At 37.7% G+C, this 27,977-nt stretch overlaps 1 protein-coding gene across 2 annotated transcripts in view; it reads left to right on the top strand.

Annotated features, from left to right (window-relative positions):
* The window catches only part of dgkb (diacylglycerol kinase, beta), a 78,290-nt gene that overhangs the window by 27,430 nt on the left and 22,883 nt on the right, over positions 1-27,977 (top strand). For both annotated transcript variants that reach the window (XM_047599466.1, XM_047599465.1), the window contains 15 exons: positions 505-642; positions 3,816-3,865; positions 4,646-4,720; positions 5,509-5,628; positions 7,559-7,676; positions 8,193-8,281; positions 8,638-8,754; positions 9,036-9,134; positions 9,836-9,937; positions 11,817-11,890; positions 12,506-12,580; positions 15,115-15,200; positions 15,848-15,937; positions 16,856-17,016; positions 23,603-23,667. In XM_047599466.1, coding sequence (XP_047455422.1) covers positions 505-642; positions 3,816-3,865; positions 4,646-4,720; positions 5,509-5,628; positions 7,559-7,676; positions 8,193-8,281; positions 8,638-8,754; positions 9,036-9,134; positions 9,836-9,937; positions 11,817-11,890; positions 12,506-12,580; positions 15,115-15,200; positions 15,848-15,937; positions 16,856-17,016; positions 23,603-23,667 — 1,459 coding nt within the window. The remainder of the gene's footprint in view (positions 1-504; positions 643-3,815; positions 3,866-4,645; positions 4,721-5,508; positions 5,629-7,558; positions 7,677-8,192; positions 8,282-8,637; positions 8,755-9,035; positions 9,135-9,835; positions 9,938-11,816; positions 11,891-12,505; positions 12,581-15,114; positions 15,201-15,847; positions 15,938-16,855; positions 17,017-23,602; positions 23,668-27,977) is intronic.

The following is a 27,977-nucleotide window of genomic DNA, read 5'->3' as shown; positions in this document are numbered from 1 at the left end:
GCAATGGTAAATACGTATGATAAGTGTTCATTGTGGAGCCTGACAGCAGCAGGAAGGAAAGACCTTTTGTATTGTTCCTTCACACAGCAAGGGTGAAGCAGAATAACACTGAAGCTACTCCTCAGTGCGGATTATTTTATCTCAAATATAGTCAATCAAGGCTTACATGTGCTTACAGTACAGTTTGTACCCCTGTATTTAAACATTTTCCACCTTTAAATAAGATGAGAATGTTACTGTGCAGGACTGAAGCTTTTACATTTGCCAAATATCTTGAGAAAAACAATTAGTATGTGGTAATGACAAATTGATTTGACTTGCAAGAACTATATGATGTATTAGGCAGGTGTATCAACTAAGAATGGCAAATCAACAGGGTTAGTGTTAATGACTGAGCATCATGTTTTAATCTATATTCCACCATTCACACAATGAATTTACTTGAACTATTTACGGTAGAGGCAATGTGGAGGATTTTTTGACATTTCATCTGTATCCCCGCAGGACTGAAGCTAATCAAAGTCACCTCAACCCCTCTGAAGGCACCTGTCCTGTCCAGGCCTCTGGATACAGTGCAGCTTAAGGACATAGTGTGTTACCTCTCGTTGCTAGAGGGCGGGCGACCTGAGGACAAGCTTGAGTGTGAGTATCATCCCTTGTCACATTCTTATATTTATATAAAGTATCAAGAGCATGAGATGCACAGTAATGTTCAGTTAAGGCAGAAGCACAAGGATGCAGAGGAAATGTCAGAGGGTGACTTCAACCTTAGTGGATGAAAGCAGTTTTTTCAAGCTAAGTAAGGTCAGACTGATTTCCAAACGAAAAAGTCAAAGGGTAGGAGAGCACAAATCATTGCTGAAAGACCTCTATTTTTCTGTGCATGCATGTTGTGGTGATACACAGTATATGTCTTCTTAAAATTATAAGTTTCCACTTCATAATGTATTTATATGTAGCTTCCCTATTTATCACTCTGAACATTTGGTCCAAAATAAATTAAACCATAACTGTAACCATGAGTGGTTATAAATCCTGTTAAAATTTATTTTTAATGACATGAGGAAAAGTCTGGAGCCCCAGACTGACTCTTCATCAGGTACATAGATGCTGAGGAGTTTTGTTCATTTTGTTGGGTTCCTTGGGTTTTTTAAACTGGCCCCCAGAATGGATAAATCCCTAAATGCCACTCTGGCATTTCTGTATGTGTATACCCTATATGGATCTTTTTTGAATCACACCTTCACCACCACCAACAACAACTATGGTGGGCTACAGTGTTGTGCTTGTGCTGCAGAAGCTACTGAACTCGATTTTGCTATCACAGCAAAATCTTATTACTTCTAAATCTTATAAGCGTGTTCTATTTCTTCTTCTCTGTTTTGTTGTATTTGTGTGGCTGCATTACAGCACCACCCACAGGACAGTTGTATATATTACAGCATTTCGCCGGTTTCGTGTGGATACAAACATTTTCTAAGACGGCATTGTGTTTACAGAAAACAAAGTCAGCTCCATTTACATGTGGTATGGCCTAAATTTGCTATGCAATAAATTACTCAAGTTTTATGTTATTTCCCTTTACCCTAGCTAGATTGGGGTACCAGTAAAATAGCAAAATAACACCAATAACTTCCAGGCAAATGCCTTTTATCTATGCTTTCTCAGATGTGACTGAGTAATACCATCAAAAGCATGTGTCACCCAAGACCAGTGGGGCTGCAGAGCATGAAACAGTCTAAGGACAAAAATACTTAAAATATACAATTTTTGTTGTTTGTGTGTGTTGAACTTCATTTTCCACTTGTGATTGTGTTTTGAAGATGTGTAACTCTTTGCTTCAGCTGACTGAAAATATTGAATGAGAATATTTGTTTCCTTTACTTTAGATTTCGAGAAGTTCTTGTTCACTTGTTCACGCATTTTATTGAAGTTTCCTCTATTAACTGCATTTATCACATCATTTATTGCCAAGGTTACATCACTCGATTGGGCAGCCTTTTCACTGTGTTGCTAAAATTCTAACTCTATTATTGAGCGGAGTAGCACTCATTAAGTTAATGGATGACTAAATAATTCAGCCATTGGTGTCTCTGCCTTGAAATTAACTGTGGGTGGCGTCCTATCCCCCTGCAGCCCTAGTTCTCTCCTTATCCGTCCCACTATTGTGGTACTTTTGTAGTGGATGGGTCCCTCCACTGGTTTGTATGAGAATGGTAAATGGTCCTGTTTTGTTTTTTTGTTTTGTTTTGTTTTTTTTCATATTGCTTCTATACCTATTGGTACTCAAATACTTTACAATCACAGTGACACATCTACTCATTGTCACATGCATACGCACACACATACACATTCATACACTGGTAGGATTAGTGTCTTGCAGATTCTCTGCCTATGCTTTAATTTTGTCAGAAGAGAAATTTGAAATTGAGAACAGATACCGTCTACACTGCAGACGGTATCTGTTCTCAATTAGAGAGGTTTGCATTTACTGTAGACTCTACAGTAGATGCAAACATCTCTATTTTTTATTCTAAAAAAACAGCACAAATAAAGAATTTAGATTCCCTAATTTTTGTGATTTTCTCAATGTGTCACAGAAGACAGCACTTTAACTCTTGCTTAGGGGGAAATGCCACAGTCATTTCAATCATGTGTCAGTCAACCTTCAGCTGATGTTTTTGACAAATCTTACCAATATATAAACACAAAGGAATCACAAAATTTAACAAATAGCAGTAATTAGTTAAAAAGTTTGTGTAAATAAGATGTCCACTTTAATAACTCTGTATTAGGATACATCATGATTCATATACATTCTATCAAAGATAAATGATAAGTGTGAACACAGTTTGTTCCAAGCTTTAATTGGAATAATTTAAAAAATGTAATTTCAGATGGCACCAGCAGAAAACCTTGAGGAAACTACTGTTTTTTAATGGAGCTACTTATGTATTTCATCATCCGTTGCACATTTAGTGCCTTTGTAGGGTCTCTGTGGGTCACCACAATCACCTTCTTATGCCAGCCTCCATCCTTCAACATCCACCCAACACCAGGCATCATAAACACACCACATTATGCCTCAAAAGATTACACCCTCTCAGGAAGCAGGCAATTAACTCCTCGTTAGTAGTCTGAAGAACCAACATCTGACATCAACTCTTTATGGCGTCAGCAGCATCCCTCCTCTGTGCTCAGCTTGTGCTCATGAGGAGGTGGAGGGTCATTCAGGGACAGTCATTGGTCAGCGTACTGGAAATAACCTGTAGTCAGACCGTGAAGTTTGCTGTTGTGAAACTGCATCTAATTCACTTTATTATCTTTTCAAGTTTTTTAAAACAATCATCTTAAATGGTTCATAATATTCAAATCTTGAGACTATGTGCTTCCAAAGGAGTTTATGGATTCTGATACCATTGAAATATATTAGCAAATGAGTGTTAAAGGGTTAATTTGTGGAAATACCAAACTCACAGTGGACTCTGACCATGATGAAACCATAGTCAGAGTCCTCTCATGACTCAGAAATATGTTACTTAGTGACATTAAGAATCAGCCAGTCACAGCTGTGATGTAGGAGTTCTTTCCATAGTGATACTTTTGAGTGGTAATGGAAGGACACTCAAAGTTGAAGCATTTAGATGCTGACAGCTGCTGAAATGTAGGGTTTATTTTACATGTGCATTCAGTGAAGGAGACAGTGACATTCACACCCTGTGGCACTTCCCACCAAGGCTCACTTCAGAGGTTAAAGGTTGGAGAAGACAGTGTTCCACTACTCTAGCTTGTAATTTTGTCTTTTGTCTCCACAGTCATGTTTCGCCTCTATGATACAGATGGAAATGGGTCTTTGGACAGCTCGGTAAATATGTATTTGATTTGTTTTCTAGTATGTAATGTGGAAAGTATACCTGGCCCCATCCACAAAATGAATACTGAAAAAAAAAAAAGTCAGTATTGAAATCCATTGGATTTTGACAATTTTTCTATCTACTGTATGTCTCGTAGTTTTCTATGTTGTATGAAGCGCATCAGAATGCACCTAACACAACTTCATAGAGCCCAGGTTGTTTTATTAATTAATTTGTTTATCATCTGATTCTGGTTATTTGATTACCCTTTAATCTATAAAGCCAATATTTCCTTTATGTAAAATTATGTACAGAGATATCCCCTGGGATAAGGACTGATGGAGGTTTTGAGAAATCAAGGAAAGGAGATTTATTCATTTAGTCTGCCCCAAATGATGTTCACAATTCTTGGATGAACAAAAAGCTAATAAGCCTCGATTTACAGTCTCACTGATATTCAACATTTTAAAGTAGTCAAAAGTGCATCATAGTGATTTAGTCTGCCACCACGTAATAATGTCACCCCCCCCCCCATCTCTCCCACCCAAAAAAGAAAAAGCAAACATTGTAATTAAACCATCAGCCTCAGCGCTCTACCCACGCTGCCTTTGTTTTCCTCTGTGCAACTCTTCTGTGTAGAAGAATGACATTCCCAACCTACTATTACTGGCTGTTTATCAGTCTATTCACACCAAAGACGTTTAATGACATCAACTTGCAAGGCTGCAATACACTGAAAGGTAAATACAGTATTTTTGTGCCTGTAATGACTGTCTCTGGTCTCACCCCAGGAGCTGGAGCACATTATCTCCCAGATGATGCATGTGGCAGAGTACCTGGAGTGGGACGTGACGGAGCTGAAGCCAGTAAGGAGGACATTTTATCCATTAACAGATAAGAGTAATATTATCAGATTTGAGGTAAAATCTGCTGAAGAAAAACTATTTTTGTGCTATTTGGTATTTCTACTTCATGAGGGCCAAAATTCACTTGGCAGGTTAAACTTAAGCACTAAATAATCACCCTGATTCTTAGGCTATGATCTTTAAGAAATTCAGTGTTCCTGAATAAACTTAATATTACGTTAAAAGCTTGTGACACGCCAAAATGAGGGATACCCGTGCCCAGTGCCATCATTGACAGTCTGTGGCCTTGTTTTTGATGGAGTGTCCTGCACTGATGCCACTACTTGGACATCTGTCACCTACCTCCAACTTGAATTGTTGGAGAGACAAAACAAAAAGACGAAGTACAAATGACTATAGACCAGCTGATCAGCATGATTCTGAAGAGGCATCACTATCGAGGCGGTTGTTTGTCTTTCTGTGTTAGCCCTGCGATGGACTGGCGACTGGTCCAGGGTGTACCCCGCCTCTTGGCCAATGACAGCTGTGATAGGCTTCAGCCCCCCCCTCCGCGCAACCCTTACCCTGTGCGTACCAACATGGGACATATAACAGATGTCAACATGTACACTACCAGTCAAGTTTGGACACAACTTCTCATTCAATTTAATGAGAAAGTGTGTAGGAAATTTTGTTGTATAGACAGATTAACTTGGAGCTTAAAGGCCTGTACTGCAACTTCAAGACTGGACCCCTACATAGTTAAGTACTAACTTCCTTTCTTTTAAAACTGTTATTTTTTGCTGTAGATTCTGAAGGAAATGATGCAGGAGATTGACTACGATCACGATGGCACTGTGTCACTGGAGGAGTGGATTCAAGGAGGCTTGACCACCATCCCACTGCTGGTCCTGCTAGGCCTTGAGACAGTGAGTCCACAGAGAGACAACCCACTAATGACACTAATCACTAGCTAATAAAAAAAAACGCCTGACAAGATGAGAGAACACAGATGAACACTAGATGACAAGGATAAAGAGAAAGTAGTAATTAGTGACACAGGTGTTAAAATGTGTATACTGGCTTACTTAGTTCAAGAGTCTGCAGTCCTTTTTCTGCCCCCCGAACCCAAACTGGGAGCTGGTTCCACAGGAGTGGAGCCTAATAGCTGACCTCACATTCTACTTTTTGAAACTCTTACAACCACAAGCAAGCATCAACTTTGAGATCAAAGTGATCTGTTAGGATGATATGGTATAATGAGGTCTTTAATATACTGTATAATGGGGCTAGGCTGTTAAGGGCCTTGTATGTAAGGAGGACAATTTTAAATTCTATTTTAAATTTTACAGGGAGCCAATGAAGAGAAGCTAAAACTGGGGTAATATGATCTCTCTTGCTAATTTCTGTCAGTGCTCTTGCTGCAGCATTTTCAATCAATTGGAGGCTTTTTATTTAACAGCTATTTGGACAGCCAGACAGTAATGAGTTATAATAATCCAGCCTCGAAGACACAAATGTATGAAGTTTTTCAGCATTACTCTGAGAAATGATGAAAGAATTTTTATGACGCTACGCAGGTGAAAGAAAGCAGTCCTGGTCATCTGCTTTATGTGCAAAATGAAGGACATATCCTTGTACATAACATCAAGGAAATTGTTGCAGATAATTTTGTCTAAGGGAAGCATTTATTATATGAAGATTATTGGTCCTAGCACAGAACCCTGAAGAACTATAACTTATTTTTGTATATGTGGAAGAACCATTGTTGATATGGACAAACTGGAATCTGTCTGACAGATAGGATTCAAACCAGTCTAATGCAGTTCCTGTAATCTTGATCACACTTTCCAGTCTCTGTAGTAAAACATTGTGATCAACAGCGACAAATGCAGCACTAACATTTAACAGGATGAGCTAATGGTCCATTGTCTGAAGCCATAAGGACATCCTCTATAACCTCATTCATGGCAAAACTAGTGATCAGTCATTGTTATATTGGTCATTGTGGAAGGTGAGTGACAGTGCCTTGATGTCAGATAAAGCCCTGAATCATGCACAGTGTGTTTATGAGCAAGGCACTCAACCCTGTGCCACAAACTATCTCACACCAGTTGTGTTGCTCCTAAAGATGCTCAGTGAGTCTGGTATGTTTCATTTTTATAAGAGAAATACTGAAAGTGTTAATATTTAAAACTCTGACACATACCGCTTTGTTAAAATGGATCTCTAAATGCACTGGTTCTTTGCTGTTTTCTGTTCACCAGCCAAAACTTGACAAAAGCTTCTCTCACATCCTACAAGTGTAAATTGACTTCATCAGTGTTTCCTCAGCTTGTTTTATAGCTCATTGCAGATTTCCCTATTGATGCTGACTTATTATAAGTAACTGTGCTTCATAGTGTCAAATAAATTGGGGAAATTATGGAAGCTTTGAATAGAAATCTAAACAAGACTGTTTTATTTTGTCTCGCTGGTCCTTCAACTTGCATTTATCCATACATACTCTTGGTGCCACTGTGTGATCCCAAAAGAAATGAGAATGCCATCAGTTCATAATTTTTCCACTAGATGGAAGCATTCGTCTTTCTTTAACAGAAATAATTACCAGGTTCCATTTTTATGAACAGCTATCGCTACACATTGGAGAGTGGGCAAATGATGTTTTGAATTCTGACTGGAAAAAGTAAAACACAAACAAAACCAAAAATGTGTACAAAATTCAACCAACACGCTACATGACACCTGAACCAGGCCCTCATCAGAATGCAAAGCAATGCAAATCAAGTCAGTTGAGCCATTCAGTTTAGTAAGTAGTCATTCAATCAATGAGTCGTGTGGTCCATTCTGTCACTGTAGAATGTGAAAGATGATGGGCAACATGTGTGGAGGCTGAAGCACTTCAACAAGCCAGCCTACTGTAACCTGTGTCTCAACATGCTAATTGGACTGGGGAAGCAGGGACTCTGCTGCTCATGTAAGTAATTCACTTACTATTGCTACTTACTTTTTTTAATTTATTTATTTATTTTTTTTTAGACAGTTATAACATATTATAACTGGTCACTAAATGTGTATTTACATAAAACTGACATCTAATTTTTCACCTGCATTTTAAATAAATATCTAATTAAATATTTCAGGTTTTTCTTTTTTTAAACTAGAGATTATTTCATCCAAAGAATACTGTATTAGTATAGAATATAAAGAAAAGAAAACAAAGAACGAGCCACTCCACAATAGAAAATGTAACTGTTATTCAATGTGTTTTCATTGTAAAAGCCTACAAGTCTAAAACCCAAGTCGCTGTTTTCACACCAATCTCTGCACACAAGTATGTTTCACAAAACATTGGCAATACACACCTTCAGTCCAGCTCAGTACTCCAACCCTAGTTTACATACATCACTTATGTATTACTATATACATAAGTGGGTATTTCCCATTTTCCTTGTTGATAACCTTAAAAATGCATTTATTTTTCTTTCCCCAGTCTGCAAGTACACAGTACATGAGCGCTGTGTGGCTCGTGCTCCGCTGTCTTGCATCAAAACCTACGTCAAGTCCAAGAAAAACACAGAGGTGTGTTCAATTGAAGTGATTACTAGTTGGCACGCTTGGATCAGCAATGCTTCATGGAGCTTAGGGCAAGGGCTTCTCTTTCTCTAATGGAATTGAAACAACTCAATCTGCTCCTAAGCATTTCTAATTACCAGGATAAGCCCAGTTTAGAGACACAGACACCATCATTTGTTTGGCCTCTTTCTTTCTTGCTCTCCGTTATGTTTTTTCTTCCCACTTCTTGCTTGTTTTCTTTCCCTCTTGCTTTCTTTAATTGTTGTGTTACTTGTGCCTTTGTATACATCTTGCTTTTCTACACCATGTTTCTTTTCTCACTTCTTTCCCTCCCTGTATGTTGTCTCTCCCTCTCTCTGCAGGTAATGCATCATTTCTGGGTGGAAGGGAACTGCCCCACCAAGTGTGACAAGTGTCACAAAACCATTAAGTGTTACCAAGGCCTGACTGGTCTCCACTGTGTGTGGTGTCAGATCACGGTAAGCTGCCACCCGAGGAGAGGCAGCCACCTCCTCATTATATTCCCACCGCTTCTTGTTGTTTAGGGTTTCGTTTTTGCACCTCTGATACCATCAAGTCATCCCACCAATTTACACTCAGAAAACACTTGTTTGCAGTTGTGAGTTAATAGAACATAAAACAGAGGCAATGACACATGTAATGCAAATAAATCCTAAGCATATACCCGAAACTGTGCACTGTGCACATGTACTGTTATTAATGCAAGTTGGTTGTTAATAATGGCTGCCACCTCCTCCAGCTCCATAACAAGTGTGCCTCCCACATGAAACCTGAGTGTGATTGTGGACCCCTGAAGGATCACATCCTGCCCCCCAACTCAATCTGCCCGATCGTCCTGGTAAGACTTCACTCGTTGCTGGTCAGCAGTCCTGTGAGTGAGTGCATCTGACCTTGTTTGACACAATTTTATCAAGAAACCAATCATCAGCTTGTGTTCTCCCACTGAGCTCTGAAATGGCAACCTTTTTTTTTGTTTATTTTTTTAGGAGTGTATTTACAAGAAATGGTACTAGTCTGTATGAGGAGGAAAGACTGTGCTTGTTCTTTTTAAAATATAAATAAGCCTCTTTTAAACGTCTGTGGGAATAGTTGGTCAAAAAATAAACAAAGCAGCGTAACGTATTTCAATTTAGTTGCAGAAAAATAAATGGACAGACAAATATGTAAGTTCAAAAAGAACACGTAACCAAATACAATCACGTGTAAGAGTATATATACAAAACATATTCATTAAAAAAGACCATAGGTGGCTGCTGTCTCACAGCAATGTCACATAGTTTTCACATATAAAATTCTTTTGGAAATATGAAAACTCATTGTAATCATTTTATATTGTTGACTTTAAAGTAGTCAGGAAATAAATATAAAAGGCACTTTGATCACAGTAGCAAATACAGTACAGTTTGATTCTGACCAAGGTTTCTGTCTACCTCTGTAATGTCATATCTAGTAAGCACAACAGCTGCGAAAAACAGTCACCATATTTTTTGAATAAAACTTCAGTTATGGAGAGTTAACTGTTTGACCTTTGACCCTCAGGAAAGGCAGTCAACACTGAGAAAAGACTCTCGGTCGAGTCAGTCGAGCCGAGGGAAGATGCAGAGAGCCAACTCAGTGACAGTCGACGGCCAAGGATTGCAGGTTACTCTCAAATCTGACTCAAGTATTTATGCTTTATCTGCACCTGCCACAGTACATGATTTCCTCTAGCCAAACTGAATCTAAATCTTCTTTTATAGATCAGAATGATTATAAGGTTCCGCTTAGTGATTGACAAAGGCTCATGCTGCTGAAGAGATTTCAACGCTTTTTTTATCAATTTGATGTAAAATAAGAAGCGTGGATGAATTTTTACATGTTTTATTATTATATCAGATGATTGTGAACAAAGGTTACAAAATAATAATTTTCTTCACAGCTTTAGGACTAGTTCGAAAAAATCAGGCCTCCACCTGAACTTTGGAAACGAGTTATTCTAGTGCTAATGCTTGCTGATAAATTCTGTGCAGCTGTGAACTACGTACATAACTTTTTGATGAGATCATAGGATCTTTTTCTGTTTTAAAATATACCCCTGAGGTTGTTGTTGGGATGTGTGGTCAGACTCTGCAGGCCCTGCTCGTAATCATACACCAGAGCCCAGTCCGGCCTGATCCTCCCTGATATCTGTCAGCGAGCATGTTGGCGATGGAAACCTGCCGCCGTCTGTGGCGACCGTTGGTCTACGCGTGGCTGCGAGAGAAATATGATGAATCATATCCCAGGCACATCCATCAATGCCCCTCGCTGGCTAACCAGCGTAATAATCAAGATTATTATTTATAATTACAGGAAGTAATGGATCACTCCAGACTGGACAGGGACCTCATTAATTCACCCTTGGCCTGCTGGGATAGCAGACAGGGGGAGTTAAGTGCTTCATCTGTGTCAGGGAGAACAGACTGACTGCAGGAAGGGCAATTCAAACAGCGGCCACTGGCTCTGAGCTTGTTTATGTGGCGCTTTCTGTGAGTTCGGCCCCCAGTGTTGAAGGGCCTGCCTGTTCAAAGAGAAACTGGAAAATCCTTTGTCACGTCACATGAGACAAACTGCCCTGCTGATTAGGAAGCGTTGACCAGACAGTATTACCAATGAACTGTGAATTATTAGTTATCATACAAAGAGTACAGATTGACTGTTGATGAGTTGTTTTTATTGTGGTGGATATACAAGACTTTATGGGAACTAAGGCCTGAGGGCAGCTTTCATCAAATGGAAGCACAAAATCTCTCTAAAAGCAGGAAGATATTGTGTGAAAATAGTAGAAAATGCAATTTGAAGTCAGTTAATGACTTAACCAGACAGTAACTTAGTCAGTTAATAAAGAATTTGATGATATCCCAAAAAAAGACAATTAGCAATGTATTTGTTTTACAAAGAGCAATTCTGTGCGGCCAAAAATTATATAGCTCATTTTGTTATTATCCAAAAATACACATGAATATATGAATTAGCTCTGGATCACTCTGGATGATAATCTACTTGACTACGATGAAAACCATCCTCCAGCTGTAGATAATAATTTGTATTAATCTGAAGCTAAAGGAGACTACAAACAAATGTACCATTTGTAAAAAAAAAAAAAAAAAAAAAATAGGAATCTACAGTACTATGGTGTTTTGGGGGATTACCCAACCTTAAAAATGATTCACTTTTAGTTTTTGTCTGACTTTGAGGTTGTTTCAAGGCAAAAACAGTGTAAATACGCTCTCGTATATGCAAGATATATTTTCATAAATATTGTCTCAAAATCAATCACTTAAATTGATGATGTTTATGCACAACCAGAAGCATGTGGGGCGCTCTCACCTTACTTCAGCCAGGTAACAAGAAAACCAAAAGGAATCAGATGACTGGCATTGCTTGGAAGTGCTGTGTACATTGGATAAAATGTCTGAGGGATATGGCTTGAAAGTGAATTCCTGTGAAGCACCCTGCAGTCTCCAAACACCGACGGTTTGTTTTGACATCTCTCATTCAGATCAAAACAATAGAGGGCACTCATCCTCTGCTAGTGTTTGTCAATCCGAAGAGTGGGGGGAAGCAGGGAGAGAGGTAAGTACACAATCTGTTTCAACATGTTACAAGAGGCCTCAAAACCCCCGCTCCTCAGCCGCAGAGGGAAGGCAACAGCATGGCCTCTGGCTGCCAAGTGCTTCAGGCTTTGTCAAATAGTCAAATGAAAACACAATAACATTTACCTAAAGTGCTGGCCACCTCCACCGTCGGCTCTTCCTCTCACACACACATTTCTCAGACACCCTTTCTCTCACTGTCACATTGCTGGCTGGTCCCCCTTCTTTTACCCAGGGCTAATTGGGTTATTACTGAAACATATTCATTCACTTCTTATTACGCCAGCCCTCATTTGTTTAAATTACGAGATCAAAATATGACTTCAGCCAGTTGATATAATGAAATTGAAATTAAAATGAATTAGTCTTTCTAATGATTTCATCCTCAAGGGGACTTTGGGTATGTCCCACCCTGCTGTCCAGTCTACTGCCTTGTCATGATCTGACTGGTGGTGATCTGAATTTGTACTGAACCCTATAACATTGAGCCTGATGTGTGATGCTTGAGACGGATGTTTGCACCATAAGCTTTAATCCTTAGCCTTTATTTTTTGGACTGATTGTGTTCTAACTTTAGCTATCTTTGTTTGTGTAGGATTTACAGAAAATTCCAGTATCTCCTCAACCCAAGACAAGTGTACAACCTGGCCAAGAATGGACCCATGTCAGGGTACGTCAGGAGAATGAAAGAAACTTAAGTCAAACTTCTTTTGGAAAAAAAAAAAAAAAAAAAAAAATCATCATATGAGTATAGTGAAATTTTTTTATAAAAGCATGCATTTCCAAGGGTTTCTATAACAAAACACTCATCATAAAAAACGTGTCAATGAAGAGTTGTTTAACATAGAAAATATATACACAAAGAGTGGGAAATATTGAAAGATATTTGCCCAAAGTTTCCAGTTTTTCTGTTCTTAGTAGCCATCATAAGATCCTTCTTCTGATGTATTCATACCGTGTGTGTGTGTGTGTGTGTGTGATTTAGAGCTAACTCTGCAGTGCCTGACTTAATCTAAAAATTAATTAAACAAAGAGGTGTTTTAAAGTACACTGTTGCCCGTAAAATTGTAGTTAAATGTTTTTTACCTCTTCTCATGAAATGATTGTGGCAATGTGATTCATTCTTCATAAATAACATGTGTGCCTTCTCAAAATTTTATTGATTAATCTTTTTGGGCAGTAATAAATATAGCATAAATTGCAAACAACCCTGTTAATTCTTTTTTATTCTTACTTACTGATCTTTTAAGGTCTGTATTGGATGCAGGAATAATTATAACAAGCAAGAAAATGCAATTACAGTAATTAACAAAGCAAAACTGCGATAAAACGATTCACGGCTCTTGTTTCTATTAGACTGCACTCATTATTAGTTTTAAGTGTTTCGGTAGCAAAAACTCTTTCACTCCCTTCCGCCTCACAATTTCCTTCTTCTAAGTATTCTCAAGAAATCCTAAAATTCTATTACAGAACTACATTTTTTACACTGCTGCAGATAAGTAACTATATCTAATAAACTGGTTCTCTGATTAAATCATTTTTAATTTAAAATTAACAATATGTCTACTAGCTAGCTTAACATTTAGAGGGAAAGGACAGAATCAAGAAGAAAAGTCCAAATCCATCCCTTTGTTAGTTCATCATATCAGCTAATAATCTTCTGTTTACACACCTAATGATGTTTTCTGTTGTTGTTCACATATAATGACCACTATCACATGCAAGAGAGGCCTTTAGTATTGAATGCTTCACTTGGCTGGCTCACACAGTACAGACACAAATGAGGTGAGTTCACACATAACAAATCCTGGAGACGACGGTTCCATGCTGTAGCCTCAGGCGAGCTGTGACTCCATATGCATAAGGCTGTATGTGAACAGAGAGCTGGTGACACAAATGACTGGCGGGTAGAGAGAGGTGAAGCTGCAAACCATAGCACATGATCACGCATACAGACAAGCAGCTCACTGCTGGCTGGTGGTGTGGGCAGTGTAGGGTTTCTTATGGTGGATGTTTGTGATTAAAAAAAAAAATGAATCGATCATTTATATGCATAGGGCGCCTTCATTTTGCCATTTGCGTCCAGCAGCTTTTAAACACACAGAAATGCCTTGGTGGCGTGCTGCCACGTTGTTTGGCTTTGATTAGATCTGAAAACAGAATCTTTGTGACTTATAAGAAACAAACACACAGCAGCACACACAGGATAGAAAATGAGGGTCAGACTTTGTTGTACAAGGAGGTGGCGCAGCTTTCACATCACACTTTCGCATCACAGATTGTTATAACCCAGCTCCAAGTTTGTTAGTTTTTTTCATCTGTGACGTACCTTTGGCCTGAAACATCACCTGCCTCTCCCCGTCTGTCTGGACCTGAACCCAGAGTTTCTCATCAGAGCTCAGGACATTCCAAATGACCTTGCTCCGGCGTAACCTTGTTAATATTTTGTTAAGTGTACTGACTGCAGCGCACATTAACAGGGTGAACGGTCACTGTCAGAACACTGCAGGCCGAGGCAGCCGCACACACTGCTGTCAATTAGTTGCTTCTCTAATGCAATTACAGCAAATTAAATGTTTGTTTTTTGGTATTTAAATATCCCCAAAGTTGCCTTTCATGTTTGCGGCCGTCTGTTTTGCGTCTAATACGGTTTGTGGTCCCAGTTGGAGAGTAATTGAGCGAATCATTTACCCACCATACGACGCTCAGAGGCTGGCTCATTCAGTTAGGGCTTTGTTATTGTGAAGGAACGGAAGAAGTTGGACAGAACATTGCCTGTCAAAATCCAATTAGCCCTTGAAACAGGCAGGCAACATGTGTTATTTTGTTGGATTTGTGAAGCAGTGTGCTGTGGCAGAGGGCTCAGAAATATGCTTGTGATATTCAAGCTTTGTTACTTGAAATCAAGAAAGATAGAGAGAAAAACTAAGATGTAAATCTTTTTTTCTTTAATCTTCTAACTAAATCTGTCACTTTTAAAAACAATTTAAAAAGGAAAGAAAAGGAAAAAGAAAATGAAACCTCCAAAAGATGGTGATACAGAGCAGAATTTAGTCCATAAAGGACATTTCTGCAACAACATGCCGTCTGCTGAGCTCAAAAGCTCACAATGTGTACACAAAACATACAGTTTATAAGGAAGCCTATTCCTTTTTAAGATATGTTTGCATATCAAAATGCAAGTGCTGGCTGTGTTTGTTACAGATTGAACTTCTTCAGAGATGTTCCAGATTTCAGAGTGTTGACCTGTGGAGGGGACGGCACCGTGGGCTGGATCCTGGACTTCATTGGTACTGAGCTGATTACATTTAATAACAAAAATTTGGAACTGTGTGTCCTCCATAGTATCAAATGTTTTACAAAAACTACAAACCTTCTGGAGTGCTACGGTGCATGCATGCATATAGCCCTCAGTTTGTGCTAAAGAACAACATAAACACTTCATTTCCTTTTTTGGCAAAAATTGCATTTGTTTTTATTAGTTCTCGAAGCCTGTGGCACTCTTGTTGTTCATGCTGAAATGGTAAAGTGTAATTTATGGGTTGTATATAAACACTTTCATTACGTCCAAGCCTGCGTATTCAGTGGTGGTAAAATGGGATGATTACCTGAGTTGGAAAACAACATATTAGTCATCATTTGAGGAAGAAAAAAAATCACCTGGCCTCTTCTATTTGGTCTTGAAGATGTGTTACTTGTTCAGGCTCTCAAAAATTGCCTCAATTTTTTATCAATCAAAACAAAGAGAGGTAATAACTGTCAGGCAAAATGTGTCTCTTGAAATAGACTGTACAAATGGACGCTCATATTGACTTGTAGTTTTACACATAGGGTTGCAAAATGGATTTAATGTTGTCTTTACAAGTTCTTCCAACGGGTTTGTTTTTGGTTTGGCCATGTTTTAAGTCTTGTTGTGACATTTGTCCCACTTCTCCAGATAAGGCCAACATGGACAGGAACCCCCCCGTGTGTATACTTCCTCTTGGCACAGGCAACGACCTGGCAAGATGTCTACGATGGGGCGGAGGTACTGACAGAAAATGGATACATTACAGAGAAGAGCATGTTTTCATTCACTTGGTTGTAGTTAGAGATTGAAGTGAAACTATGGCGTTAATATTACCACAGTTGTTGCTATAATTGTTCCTGGAGATTAAAGTGATAGAACAGTGGCTGAAACAAATCTTTGATTAAGCAAAATGTATGCAGAAAGTTAAATTAAATGGATACAAAAATAAATAAATCAGTTTCGCAAATTAAATTCAGAGGTATTTAATTTACAGTTATATAAAACAGAAAACATCTAAGCGAATGTGGTTGTTTCTTTGCTGATCAGTGGTCAGTAAAGAATACATTTAGCACAGCTTGACACATCTTGAGATTTTTTTGCCCATATCTCTTATTTAATCCCAAAATTGGGAATCTGTTCCCTGCATTTAACCCATCCCTTTATATACAAAAAGAGTAGTGAGCAGACACCTGTACAGCGGGCATTATGTGCCTTGCTCAACAGTAATTCAGTCATAGGTACAGAAGGGATTTGAACTGCTGACCCTACACCGTACAAGTCCATTCTCTAACCACTTGAATAACCACCTAACCACTATTTAAATATACCAACCACTAAAATAATCATTTTAACTTTAGACATAAAAGTTTACCCTTTTCTGGACTGCTCCATCATTATTTTTTTAAGGTTTAGGCTTCTAGGCAGCCATTCATAATCACTAGCCAGACAAAATCTTAGGAAGGAATTTATAAAAACATAAGTGAGAGCAGAATAAAATTAAACAACATACAGTATAATAAAAGTAAATGTAAATCAACGTATGCCTATATCAACTGCATTTCAGGTAGAATTCAGTGGTTGCACTTGTCACAAAGCATTGGCAAAGTGACTCAGACCTATTTCAACTCTGACTTGTCTTCTGTCATTCTTCCTGAGGCTACGAGGGCGAGAGCCTCCTCAAGATCCTGAGGGACATTGAGAACAGTGCAGAGGTAATGCTGGATCGCTGGAAGATTGATGTCACACCCACAGACAAGGAGGAGCAAGGGGACCCGGTGCCTTACAGCATTATAAACAACTACTTCTCCATCGGAGTGGTGAGTTGGAAACAGTGTCAATTTAAGTGCATGGATAGTTTAGTCATAACTCTTTTTTTCTGAGCTCAGTGGTTCCTGCTTTTGACGTTTTCAGATTTGATCACTTTCCACTGTATTATGCACACCTTTAAACGAAAGGAATTGTAATCATATAGCATATTGTCTCGAGACCATTTAAAACAGCTAACAAATGTAAACAAAAATTCCATCCCCTCATTCCATCAGACACCTTTAATATTCGAACATCTATAGCTGTGTTGCATTTATTGTCTGGAGAAGAAAGCAAATCTTTCTTTTTATGTTTTAAAATAAATTGTAGTTGATATCATGTGTGTGTGTGCATGTGTCTAAACACAAGCAATTCACAACTGATTGGATGCTACCTAGCAATTGCATCACGCCTTTTGTGACAAAAACACCTTGATGTGACTGGGATTGAGTCTCACGTTTTAAGTGTCAAATGTGAACTACCACATTGAAAAAAAAAACAACAACAAAAAAAGAAAAGAAAAAAAAACAAAGCACAGTTTAACATCTGCACCACAAATGATATGTTCTGACTGGCTTTTTACCTAAATTATTCACACATTTTAAATAATGAAAATAAACAATATAAATACTGTGGTTTCTCTAAAACTGAATCCAGGAAGTGATTTTTATGCAAAGATGACACTTTACAAAGGCAAAAATCTAATTATCTAGTAATAAGATAATAATAAAAATATAATACACTGAAAAGCGGAATAAGCACACACTTTAACATAGTTGAACTAAATGCAAATCCAGACTGAAGTTTGAAGTTCCTGTGATTTTGTTTTCTTTAAAATGTAATTTTGTTGCAAATCCACCAAAATACATTTGGTTCCGATGTTGATGAACATGACATCACCTATTAATCCTACTAATCCATGGAATGAGTAACAGCCTTCATGGAGATTACATGCTTGTTAACCTTCAAAACAGAAAACAGACATTGAATCATATAGAAGCACAAACTTGACTTGACTGTTGTTGGAGGGTTACTCTTATGGCAATGCTGGTTGAAGATGACTTTTTTAAAAGTGAAGTTCACTCATGATGTGAAAGAGTCTCAGTCACAGAATAGCTAAGGCACCAATAAACAGCTTGACCAAAGCACAAAAAGCTCAAAGATCAAAAGCAAACTGAAAATAACAAAAAAAAAATCTAAATAAAAAACATCCGTGCAGCTATTGCTACACAGTTGCATTTCCCCTCGTGATTTGTAATCTTCATGTTGGATGTCTTTGAGGTGTGTGCTAAAATACTGAAAATGCAAATTTTCTCTCGATAATTCTTTGGTCTGTTATAAAAGGTTGAACAAAAAACAACCAGAATACACAGTATAGTACCTGCAGTAACAGCATAATCAGCCAATTTATTTGTTTTCATCACACTGTGGTTAGGCCTTTATTGAAATGTGCTCAAGCCTCAACCGTCTCTGATCGATAAACAAGCCTTGTTGCATATCTGCATGGAGCTACGCACCCATCATCACCTCCCTGTCCATCTCCGCCATAATGACACTGATTTCACGTAGCTCATGTTAGCCATTACTGATAAATGTCAGGGGGAAATATGGTAATTGACATTTGCAGGTGGCAGAGGAGGGAGCCACTCGACGTTGCAAGATTTGTACAGGCTGCAGCAGGGACATAAGTGATGCATGGCCTTACAAATGTTAGTTGAATAACACCTCCAGCGTGGGCCCCTAATGACAATGTTTGAGGATATTAGAGGACACATCTTGTTAACATTGTGATAGAGTTGAACAATGGCTGTCCATGGTGCTGAACATATGGTGGTGTGGGTACAGCTCACTACAGTGCTTTCCAGCGTGAATGTCAAAAACACAAATACTGTCACACCAACCATCTTGAAATACAATTATAAAACACAAAATTAGAAACATTTCTAAAAAAAAGTTAGTTCATAAAATAAAATAAAATAAAATAAAATAAAATAAAACATCAGCAAGACAACCAAAGGAGTTGTTAAAAAGGATGTTTTGCATGGGGGCGGCTGTGTCTCAGTAGGTAGAGCAGGTTATCCACAAACCGGAGGGTTAGCTGAGTAACCCCCAATTCTTGGGTGTTTCTCAGTTGTGTGAATGTGTGTGTGCTTGTGTGAGTGCTTTTACAGCCACAGACTGTAAACTTTGAATACCAATGGGTAGAAAAGCGCTATATAAAAGCAAGACCATTTACCATTGCCAATATTCTGATTATTAGTGGAATATTAGTGTAATTTATAGACATATCTCATATACTGCTGGCATTACTGGAATATCAACCTCTTCCTTTTCCTCCTCCATGCACCTTGGTAGGAGGTGAAGTTGGAAATAACAATTCTTCTACACGTAACCCTGCTAAATATTTTGTCTACAGAGTTTTGGTAAAGGAAACAGAATTAAAGTGTGTAACAGCAGTCTTTACAAACAGGTTTGAGTGTGAGAATGAGCAAAAAAGGGCAAAAGGTCTCTTAAACAGGAGGTGTTCCCAGTTTAGAAAAAGGTGTTTTCACGATTGTTGGCTCAGGCAAGAACTGCACAATGTGAGGGACTTTCAGTGTTTCCCTGATCTTTCTTTTTAAAACTCTTTGGCATGTACTGTCAACGGTATGTTTTTCACAGGACTAGTTGATTTCTACCTGCTGAACTTGTAAGAGAACATAAAGGACAACAGCTTTGTTCTGACTGGTTCATAAACTCATTATAAACCCTGGTGTCGTTGCTCTCTTAGTAGGATTAGTGCCCAGCTGGTGTGATGATGACAAATGAAGTTGTTTGTGGGGGATTAAAAAGACTTTGGGTTCTCTGTGGATTAGAGTGTGATATAATATTTAGTTTGCATCAGAATTTTTGCTTCCCGTTGATGAAAAAATTACATTAAAAATTATGTGACAAGTCGAGCTAATAATTACCACAGAGATTATGCAGATAGAAGGTAGATTGTTTCTGTAATGACACTGATGAAATCAAAAGATCAGCAGTGAGCAATTTGGCAGTGAGTGTCACCGCCAACATATTCACTGCTGATGCACTTGTACGTGGAATCATTTCAAGGAAAGTCCTGTTTAATTTACATTGATTCCACTCAGACACAAATTGTGAATAGTTGCGTCTAAACTGAAACAACATTTCCCTAGATATTCCAGCGCAATTCTTCTTTTTGTTAATTCCTCCAGCACAACCTTCTGCCACGACCCAGTTGGATCAGAATTAATGGTGCCATCCCTTTAGGAGGATGTGGAAGTGACGTGAAGTGTAATGATCTCAATCAGGGCCAGGGGTGAGAGACAGAACTAATCACTGAGCGCACTCCACTACCATAATGCAGTCAGTCGCCCTAATGATCCTGGCACTCCTGTCAAAGCCATTATTCTCCTTTGTAGTGAAAGGCACATCAAACCGTTGGGGCCCACTCATAATTGGACTAAACTTTGAGCTATGAGAGGACATTACACATGTCCTGTATTAATTTGGGTGCCAGATTTTTACATTGGTAATTATTTGAGGGCAGCTAGGGGGTAGAGCGAACATGAGCAATCTGATGACGTCCCACTGCCGCAAGGAGTTCTGAGCATGAGAATGTAAATGTGTCCTACATGTGTTGACAAGTTCTGTATCACTGAGGTTTTATGGTTTTCAAATACACAATCAGACTAAAGCAATTTGCTTGTTGCCCATTGTTAGTGGACTTCCCAGGGTTTGGTTGTCTTTGTAACCCTCTGGTGTCAAAGGTGCAACAATCATCTCCATCTCCTTCTGGGTTATCCCATCACTTCAAACCCCCTCCAAACCCACTTTGGTGAGTGGGTTAAGTTTTTACTTTAATGCCTGCAAAGTCCTACAACCTGTGATACAGGATGTCATAGGACTGCATGACAGCTCAGACACTGAAGTCAATGAAAACTACATTTGCCGATCCTGGCCCGTTTTGATGGCAAGCTAACTCACTGATGATTTTTCACTATTTCAATATGCAGCTAGCTATATCGATGAAATGAGCATGTACTGCATTTTTGATTTTTTTGTGAGCGCAATTGTAGCCTGGATTAGTCACACAGTTCTTATCGGAATATGAGTCTGCCCTTTGGATTTTAGTATGGGGCATGCTTCATATGATACAGAGACATTTTGTTGTATGAGTATTTTGTGTATTGATTTGAGCCATACGCCAGTGTTTGACTAGTTTATTTTAAGTTTTTAAGTTTAAGTTTTTGCAGTTCAAAGCAAACTAACACTACAGCACTGTAGAGTAGAGCGACAAAGTGCTTTATACACTCTTGGTTGCTTGAAATCGCTGTTTACTGTTGCGAAGCCACTGCTCCACTTGTACAGATCTCAGATAATAGGCCCCAAACCAAAGGGGAGACAATCTCTCCTAGCTTTTGCTCTCTTGTTTGCCGCTATTGTCCTGTTTGTAAGAAAATCAAGTTACAATCTCTTAGATATATCCATCACCTCACCTTTCTGGCCTGTGCTGGAAGCATGAGGCGAGTCTGCGGGGATCTTGAAGGAATCTTTTGGTCTTCTGCTTACAGCGTCTTGAAGAGACATCAAGAGAAGCTCCATTGATTTTTTTTTTTCCTCTTCTGGCTTCTCCAAAATTTCTGTACAGAGAACTAGCAGGGGGTCCTCCCTGTAGGTGCTGTTTCAATAGTGCCACTCAAAACGGACTGGGTCAAAACAGATTGTTTCAGTGAAGGGGGGAAGAGGAACAAGCCCAAAAAAGTTTACAGCAACTTTTCTCCTCACTCTTTCTTGAAATGTTTTCTGAGCTGGACAAGTTTTGCTGAGTTCTTCCACAAAGCCTTGAAAACATTTTGCTGCTGACGCTGACACGGAAGTGTGAATTAAAAGAAATTTTTGTATTATTGGATTATTAGTGTTTCGATTTAACAGCTTGTTCATGCGCAAAAGCTATTCAATATGATTTTAAAGTATATGAAGAAGTTAATACTTAGTCAGTACTGTGTTGCAACATATTTCAACAATTAATATATTTAGGGAGTGGACAAAGGGACCACTAAACAGCTTTAAATTGGATTTAATGTACATCTGACATTTTTAAGCAAGGTTTTATTCAACGCCAATTTATTAATCAGTGACATTAGCTAATGTTCAACCATAGAGGTCAGTGATACTGACCATGCAGCCTGGTGTTAATTTGTGTCTTCTTTAGATCACATGGATAATCTAGTTGTGTATATATCTATCTATCTATATATATATGTGTGTGTGTGTGTGTGTGTGCGTGTGTATGCATTAATACATGTTTACATATTATATATTGCAATTATGTATGGCCATCTTGCACATATGACACATTTCTATGTGTATATTATTATTATTATTATTATTATTATTATTATTATTACATACTGATGCTGCTGCCATTATTAGTACTAAATACTTTTATTACTATTATATACTATGTTATATATTATATCATTATATTATATACTATACTACTATTACATTACATTACATTATTACATTATATACTATACTACTATTATATACTGTTTAGTTACAATAACACTACCATCTATCTAACCTTTCATTAACCCACATTATTTTTGAATCCAGCTGCAGATCACATTCCAAGTGTAAACTACCTCATCATGTAATGGTTTTGTGTGTATTAGTATAGATGATTATGTTGAGCTGAATTCACCATATTGTGTACCGCTTAATAGCATATAACACTCTTGCCAGACAGAGATGGTGTTTATGTGCTGAAGCGTCCCGTGAGTCACACCACCGTAGCATCCAGTGCGTAACATGAACTGCAAGAACTCCAGCGTGCCTGCACTTTTTGCCCTAGGCCACAGAGAAAGAGGGGAAGGAGATGGAAGGGGGGATGGGGGAAATCAGAATGGGTGAGAGAAAGGTCGAGAGTGGTATATAGAGAAGGAGAGAGAAAACATCCTGGTTGCAGGCAACATCCTGTAGGTTAGTTGGGAGCTGTGATTACTCACAATGTGTGTTTAATTAATTAGCCCGTGTGGAGACAGCATGTTGTTCATAAGGGTTTCTGTCAATACCTCTCCATCCCAGTCTCAGCCCCGCTGCCACCTCCTGCACACAGCTCCTTTCACCTTATAGAAATATACACAAGAGACACGTAAGGTGTAACTGCACTGTTAAAGAAGTTGGTTGAGTTGGTTAATGAGAAAGAGGCTGCCTTGGATGTGAAAGAAAATGTGCATGTAAATGATTAGACTTCTGGTATTTGTCCCATTCATTTTACATATATATATATATATATATATATATATATATATATATATATATATATTATATAATATATATATATATATATATATATATATATATATATATATATATATATATATATATATATATATATATATATATATACATACCTTATATTATAGCATTTCCAAATATCATATATGGATATATATTTAATTCAATAACATTATTTATACTTGAAATGCAGAGTGTATAGTAGGCTAAGTCTTGCAGTGTAATTAGAAGCAAAAATAATGCTCATAAGCTTAAGCAGAACTTCACTTTTGATTTGATTTTCTCTTACAGGACGCCTCGATTGCACATCGTTTCCATATTATGAGAGAAAAGCACCCCGAGAAGTTTAACAGCAGGTATGTTTGTGTTTGTTGGCCTTTCTGGACATTGAGCTACCATTTCATACAAATTCAACTTCAACTAAAATGATATATAAATAATAAATATACTTTTGTACTAAAATGAGCTCAACTGTATTATAATGAATTGCACTGTAGCAAATGTGTTCAAATCGGCTTAAAACACTCAAAAATATTGCAATGGAAGTTATAAATAAATCAGACTCATTCAAATTACTAAAATTATTGAAAGACAAAGAAAGTTTTCAGTTTAATTGTGATCAATACTGTGTGGAGCAAGGGATTTCTCAGTTACAGCCATCCCAAACCACTTCCAATGAAGAACACCACGTTGCTTCTCACAAGTAAAGTGATTCTGGAAATCTTACTTAAAAGCCCGTTTTCCTTTTCCTTTATGATTTTGAATGAAGTGTACCCACAGAAGGCCTTAACAGAATGGATCCTCAGCCGACTTTTGAATCTTATCTATTCTGTCACATAACCTATAACCTTCTATGTTACACTTTTTATTTATGGGCGTTTGTCCATACATATTTTTTTTCCGTCCAGCTGTCCAATCTACTCTTGGAAATGTGATATCCCAGAAATGAGGGAAATTTCTTCAGTTTGGAACAAATGTTAACTTGGACTCAAAAATTTGCCAAATAATTTATTTTTCAATTTTGATGTCAAAAACTAGTTTTTGGCCATAATCTAAGAAATTATACTTTCAATTTCAGTCAAATAATAATGGTAATAAGTATAAATAATATGATAAAATGATGAAGTGATTACTTATATTCAAAAAGTCAAAGATCTGATTCACTGTAAGATTATGATGTTAAGTCTTTCTACTAGTTTACATATACATTATAGTTTACATTCTGAATAAATGCAAACCACAACATTGATGTTGTTAATTCAATCTCGTATCAGTTCAGATTTTCTTGTGAATTTAACTCATGGAATAAATATATCAATCGACCACAACATCAAAATCAGAGGCAGTAAATAACATTGACAATCTTTTCACAATTAATAATAATAAAAAAAGAAAGTATCCCTGAAATCAAATCAGACACTGTATACAATCTAAAAAAAAAAACCTGCAGTGTGTTTGCAGAACTTCTCCATGGTCTGTTTGAGACAACAGACTACATGGCTGCCCAGCATGACGAATGGACCGGCTTCATATTTAGCATTTGTGATTACCCTGAGGAGATGCTTTCACCTTTGGAGATGAACAAATGTGGCATCGATGTTTCCATCAATATTTAACATCTTCAATACATCTCCACTAGCACTAGGGAGTAATTGCAGGCCTAATTGAATTTGCTTGGCTAGCTTGACATCATGGATCACTCAGACTGATGACACACAGCCTCCTAATAATCCCATTTATACTGATTATCATATTTTACTCTGGTCTAAGTACAACATTTAGCCAGCTATCCTTCTCCTGTTTGAACATGCAGATAAGCCAATGAAAAGGTCCAAACGGAAGAGGTTTCAAATAAACACAGACCCTGGTTTGACAGTTTCCATGGGTTACCAGAGATGTGGTCTCTCATTGGAAGGAAGCCAACAAGCACGAGAATCTGTAACATTATCAACTCTGAATTTCCTCATTAAACAAAAAGGGTGTTCATCATCTACTCCAACATGGTGGCACATGCTTCACAGATGTTAGCTAAGTGGTTTTCCTGTTTGTCACACTTATGGTTAGTCATTCCTGCGCCAGGACACAGCATCTCTGTTGTTTTACACCATTTTAAGACTTTGTGAAAAATGATTGAGATATTTTAAGAAAATTATTCTGTCTGTTATTTGAATTCAATTAATAATTCATGCCGGGGAATGAGTTTAGGATCTCTCTATTACACACTACCCTTTCCAGTTCAATAATGCATGATTATAGTTTTTCAAGGTAGCACAGATTTTGTTAGATTTGTCCAAAGGGCTCATGTCCATTGGACGTATATTGCACCTCATCAGTGAGTCATTTTCCTGCAGCTGGAAGCTCTCTAAGGAACTTCTGTGACAATCACAGCAGAGTGAAGACATGTCTCAAGGGGAAGATTTTATTTCACTGTTATAAAGTCTGCATTAAGTATATGTTGTTCCGGAATGAGTTAAGGAAGACTGGGCAACATCTATCTTTTAACAAGGTTCAAATATCATGAAACTAAAGGTAATAACTTTCAGCCACATACATGTGTATAATCATATGTGATAATGTAGACAACCATGGTGACCAGTATCCAGAAGAGTTATTCAAATAATAACGCAAAGGTTATGAGAATAAGATAACCAAACATGGATTACCCCACATTTGAATCAAATATCACACAAAATGTTCACTAAGTTGCAGTATTTCACAAAGCTGAGCACTGTGGTTTTCAGTCCACTTCTAAAGGTGGAATGTAACAAATGACTACGTTTTACTTATTGTAAATTTGTTACTTGTTATTATAATTGAATACATATACCATTGCCACACTCAATTCTTATGAGTGTGGTAACAGGCCATTCCGATTTTATTATTGGGTGTGTATTTTAATTGATACAAACACAATTAGACAGTCCTACAACCAAACAGAACCATATAATTGCAAACAAATTCAACACGATGACACTCAAATGGCATGTATGACTGTTACCGTTTTCTCAGTCATAGGCAGAGAAGGCATGTAGCCCATCAGATGTTTGGTGGAGCGTAAACCGTTCTCAACAGAGCAACTTCAGACCAAATTTCCCTCATAAACATTTTATGGGTTGAGGACTGGCTCTCAGGCTATTGTCTTTTAAATAAAATAATTACATATTTTAATTTGTTAAATGAACCAATCTGTGGGTGGGTGTGGTTCAAGTTAAATTTAATCCCACATGCAGATAGTGCTTTATCTGCAAACATGACACATTTGTGTATATCTGTAAATACTTTGTAATCCATTGTACATATTTTCATCCATTTGTTTGGAACCTTGTCTTTGATACTATCAAGGTCACAATGATGAAAAAAAAAAGAAAAAAGTATGTGTGAAAAAAAAAAAATCACATTGTGAATTATTTTATCTGACAGCAATAATGTCTCTTCACTTCCCATATGTACCAAATCTATACATTCTGTCTCTTGGTTGACCTTAAATAAAATTAATATTTGATAAGATTTAATTACCAAGCAAACAACATAATTAAGCAACACTTGAAATGAAGGGATTTTGTTGATGAAATGCTGGGGTCATACACTATCTGTTCCTCTGCCCTCATTTCTCTCATACTATCCAACTTCTGTATTTGCGCCTTGGGGTGATTACTAGGGTGAAGGTGTGAAGATTTGACACTCAGCAGATGGATTCATTTACTACCACTGCCGGACCTGGAGGTGATAATGAGGTCGAGGATTAAAAGCAGACAATCAGTTGGCCCGTGACGAGGGCGGCGCCACCTCTCCCCCCACATGCCACTCCACCTCGACTGGCTTGTTAAAATATACTGGTTCCTTTTTTACCCCCTTTTTTGCTGATCTACCATGTAATTACACGCTAATCTCTGGCTCTGAGGAAAAGAGATGCATAGTGGGAGAAGAAATGAGGAAACCTGGAAATTAGCACCAATATACAGCTTTATTCTTTTTTTACATTTTTTACTCAGTTCTAAACTTTTTGTAACAAATTTTATCCTACAACGTAAGTCATATCCAGTATGTTGATGGAAATTTTAGGTGGAGGAACAGATCTCAGATTGCTTTGAGATTTTTTGTTTTGACTTGATTGTTTATGTAGTTTCCAAACAATCAAGTCAGCCTTTTGTTGCTCTGATTCTTAGTTTGTGTTATCTCCTCACACCTATTAACTCCTAATGCCATTGGATTTCAGTGAAATCCAATAAAAACTAAGGTCTAGATGTAAGGAGTAGGTAGTCCAATCTTCGTGCAGTTCAGAAAGTATCTGAACTATGAAGTGTAGGCCACAGAACAAATACTTTTTTCTTAAACATACTTCTCTAATTTAATTCAATGTAAATGAGTTAAATTGTTGTTTAATAATCAATTTAAAGATATATAATGTCTAATTTTCTTTGTAATATCATGTAATTACAGATAAATTGAGCGTCACTTCTGGCACTTCCTAAAATGAAACTTATCAGAGAAATTGGCACTTGAACATATATATATATGCATTATATAACTACTGACCTTTCAACCCTTGAAAAAAATGATATGATGTGTACTCAGGTTTATATCCTCCATGGACAGTTTGAGAACTAATTATTGCATGTTTTTCTATATATACTGTGTAGTGTTCCATTCTTTTTTACTGCTCACA

Source organism: Mugil cephalus, chromosome 11 (genome assembly GCF_022458985.1).
Source record: "Mugil cephalus isolate CIBA_MC_2020 chromosome 11, CIBA_Mcephalus_1.1, whole genome shotgun sequence".
NCBI classification, from domain to species: domain Eukaryota; kingdom Metazoa; phylum Chordata; class Actinopteri; order Mugiliformes; family Mugilidae; genus Mugil; species Mugil cephalus.
This window is presented reverse-complemented; position numbering and strand designations above follow the sequence as displayed.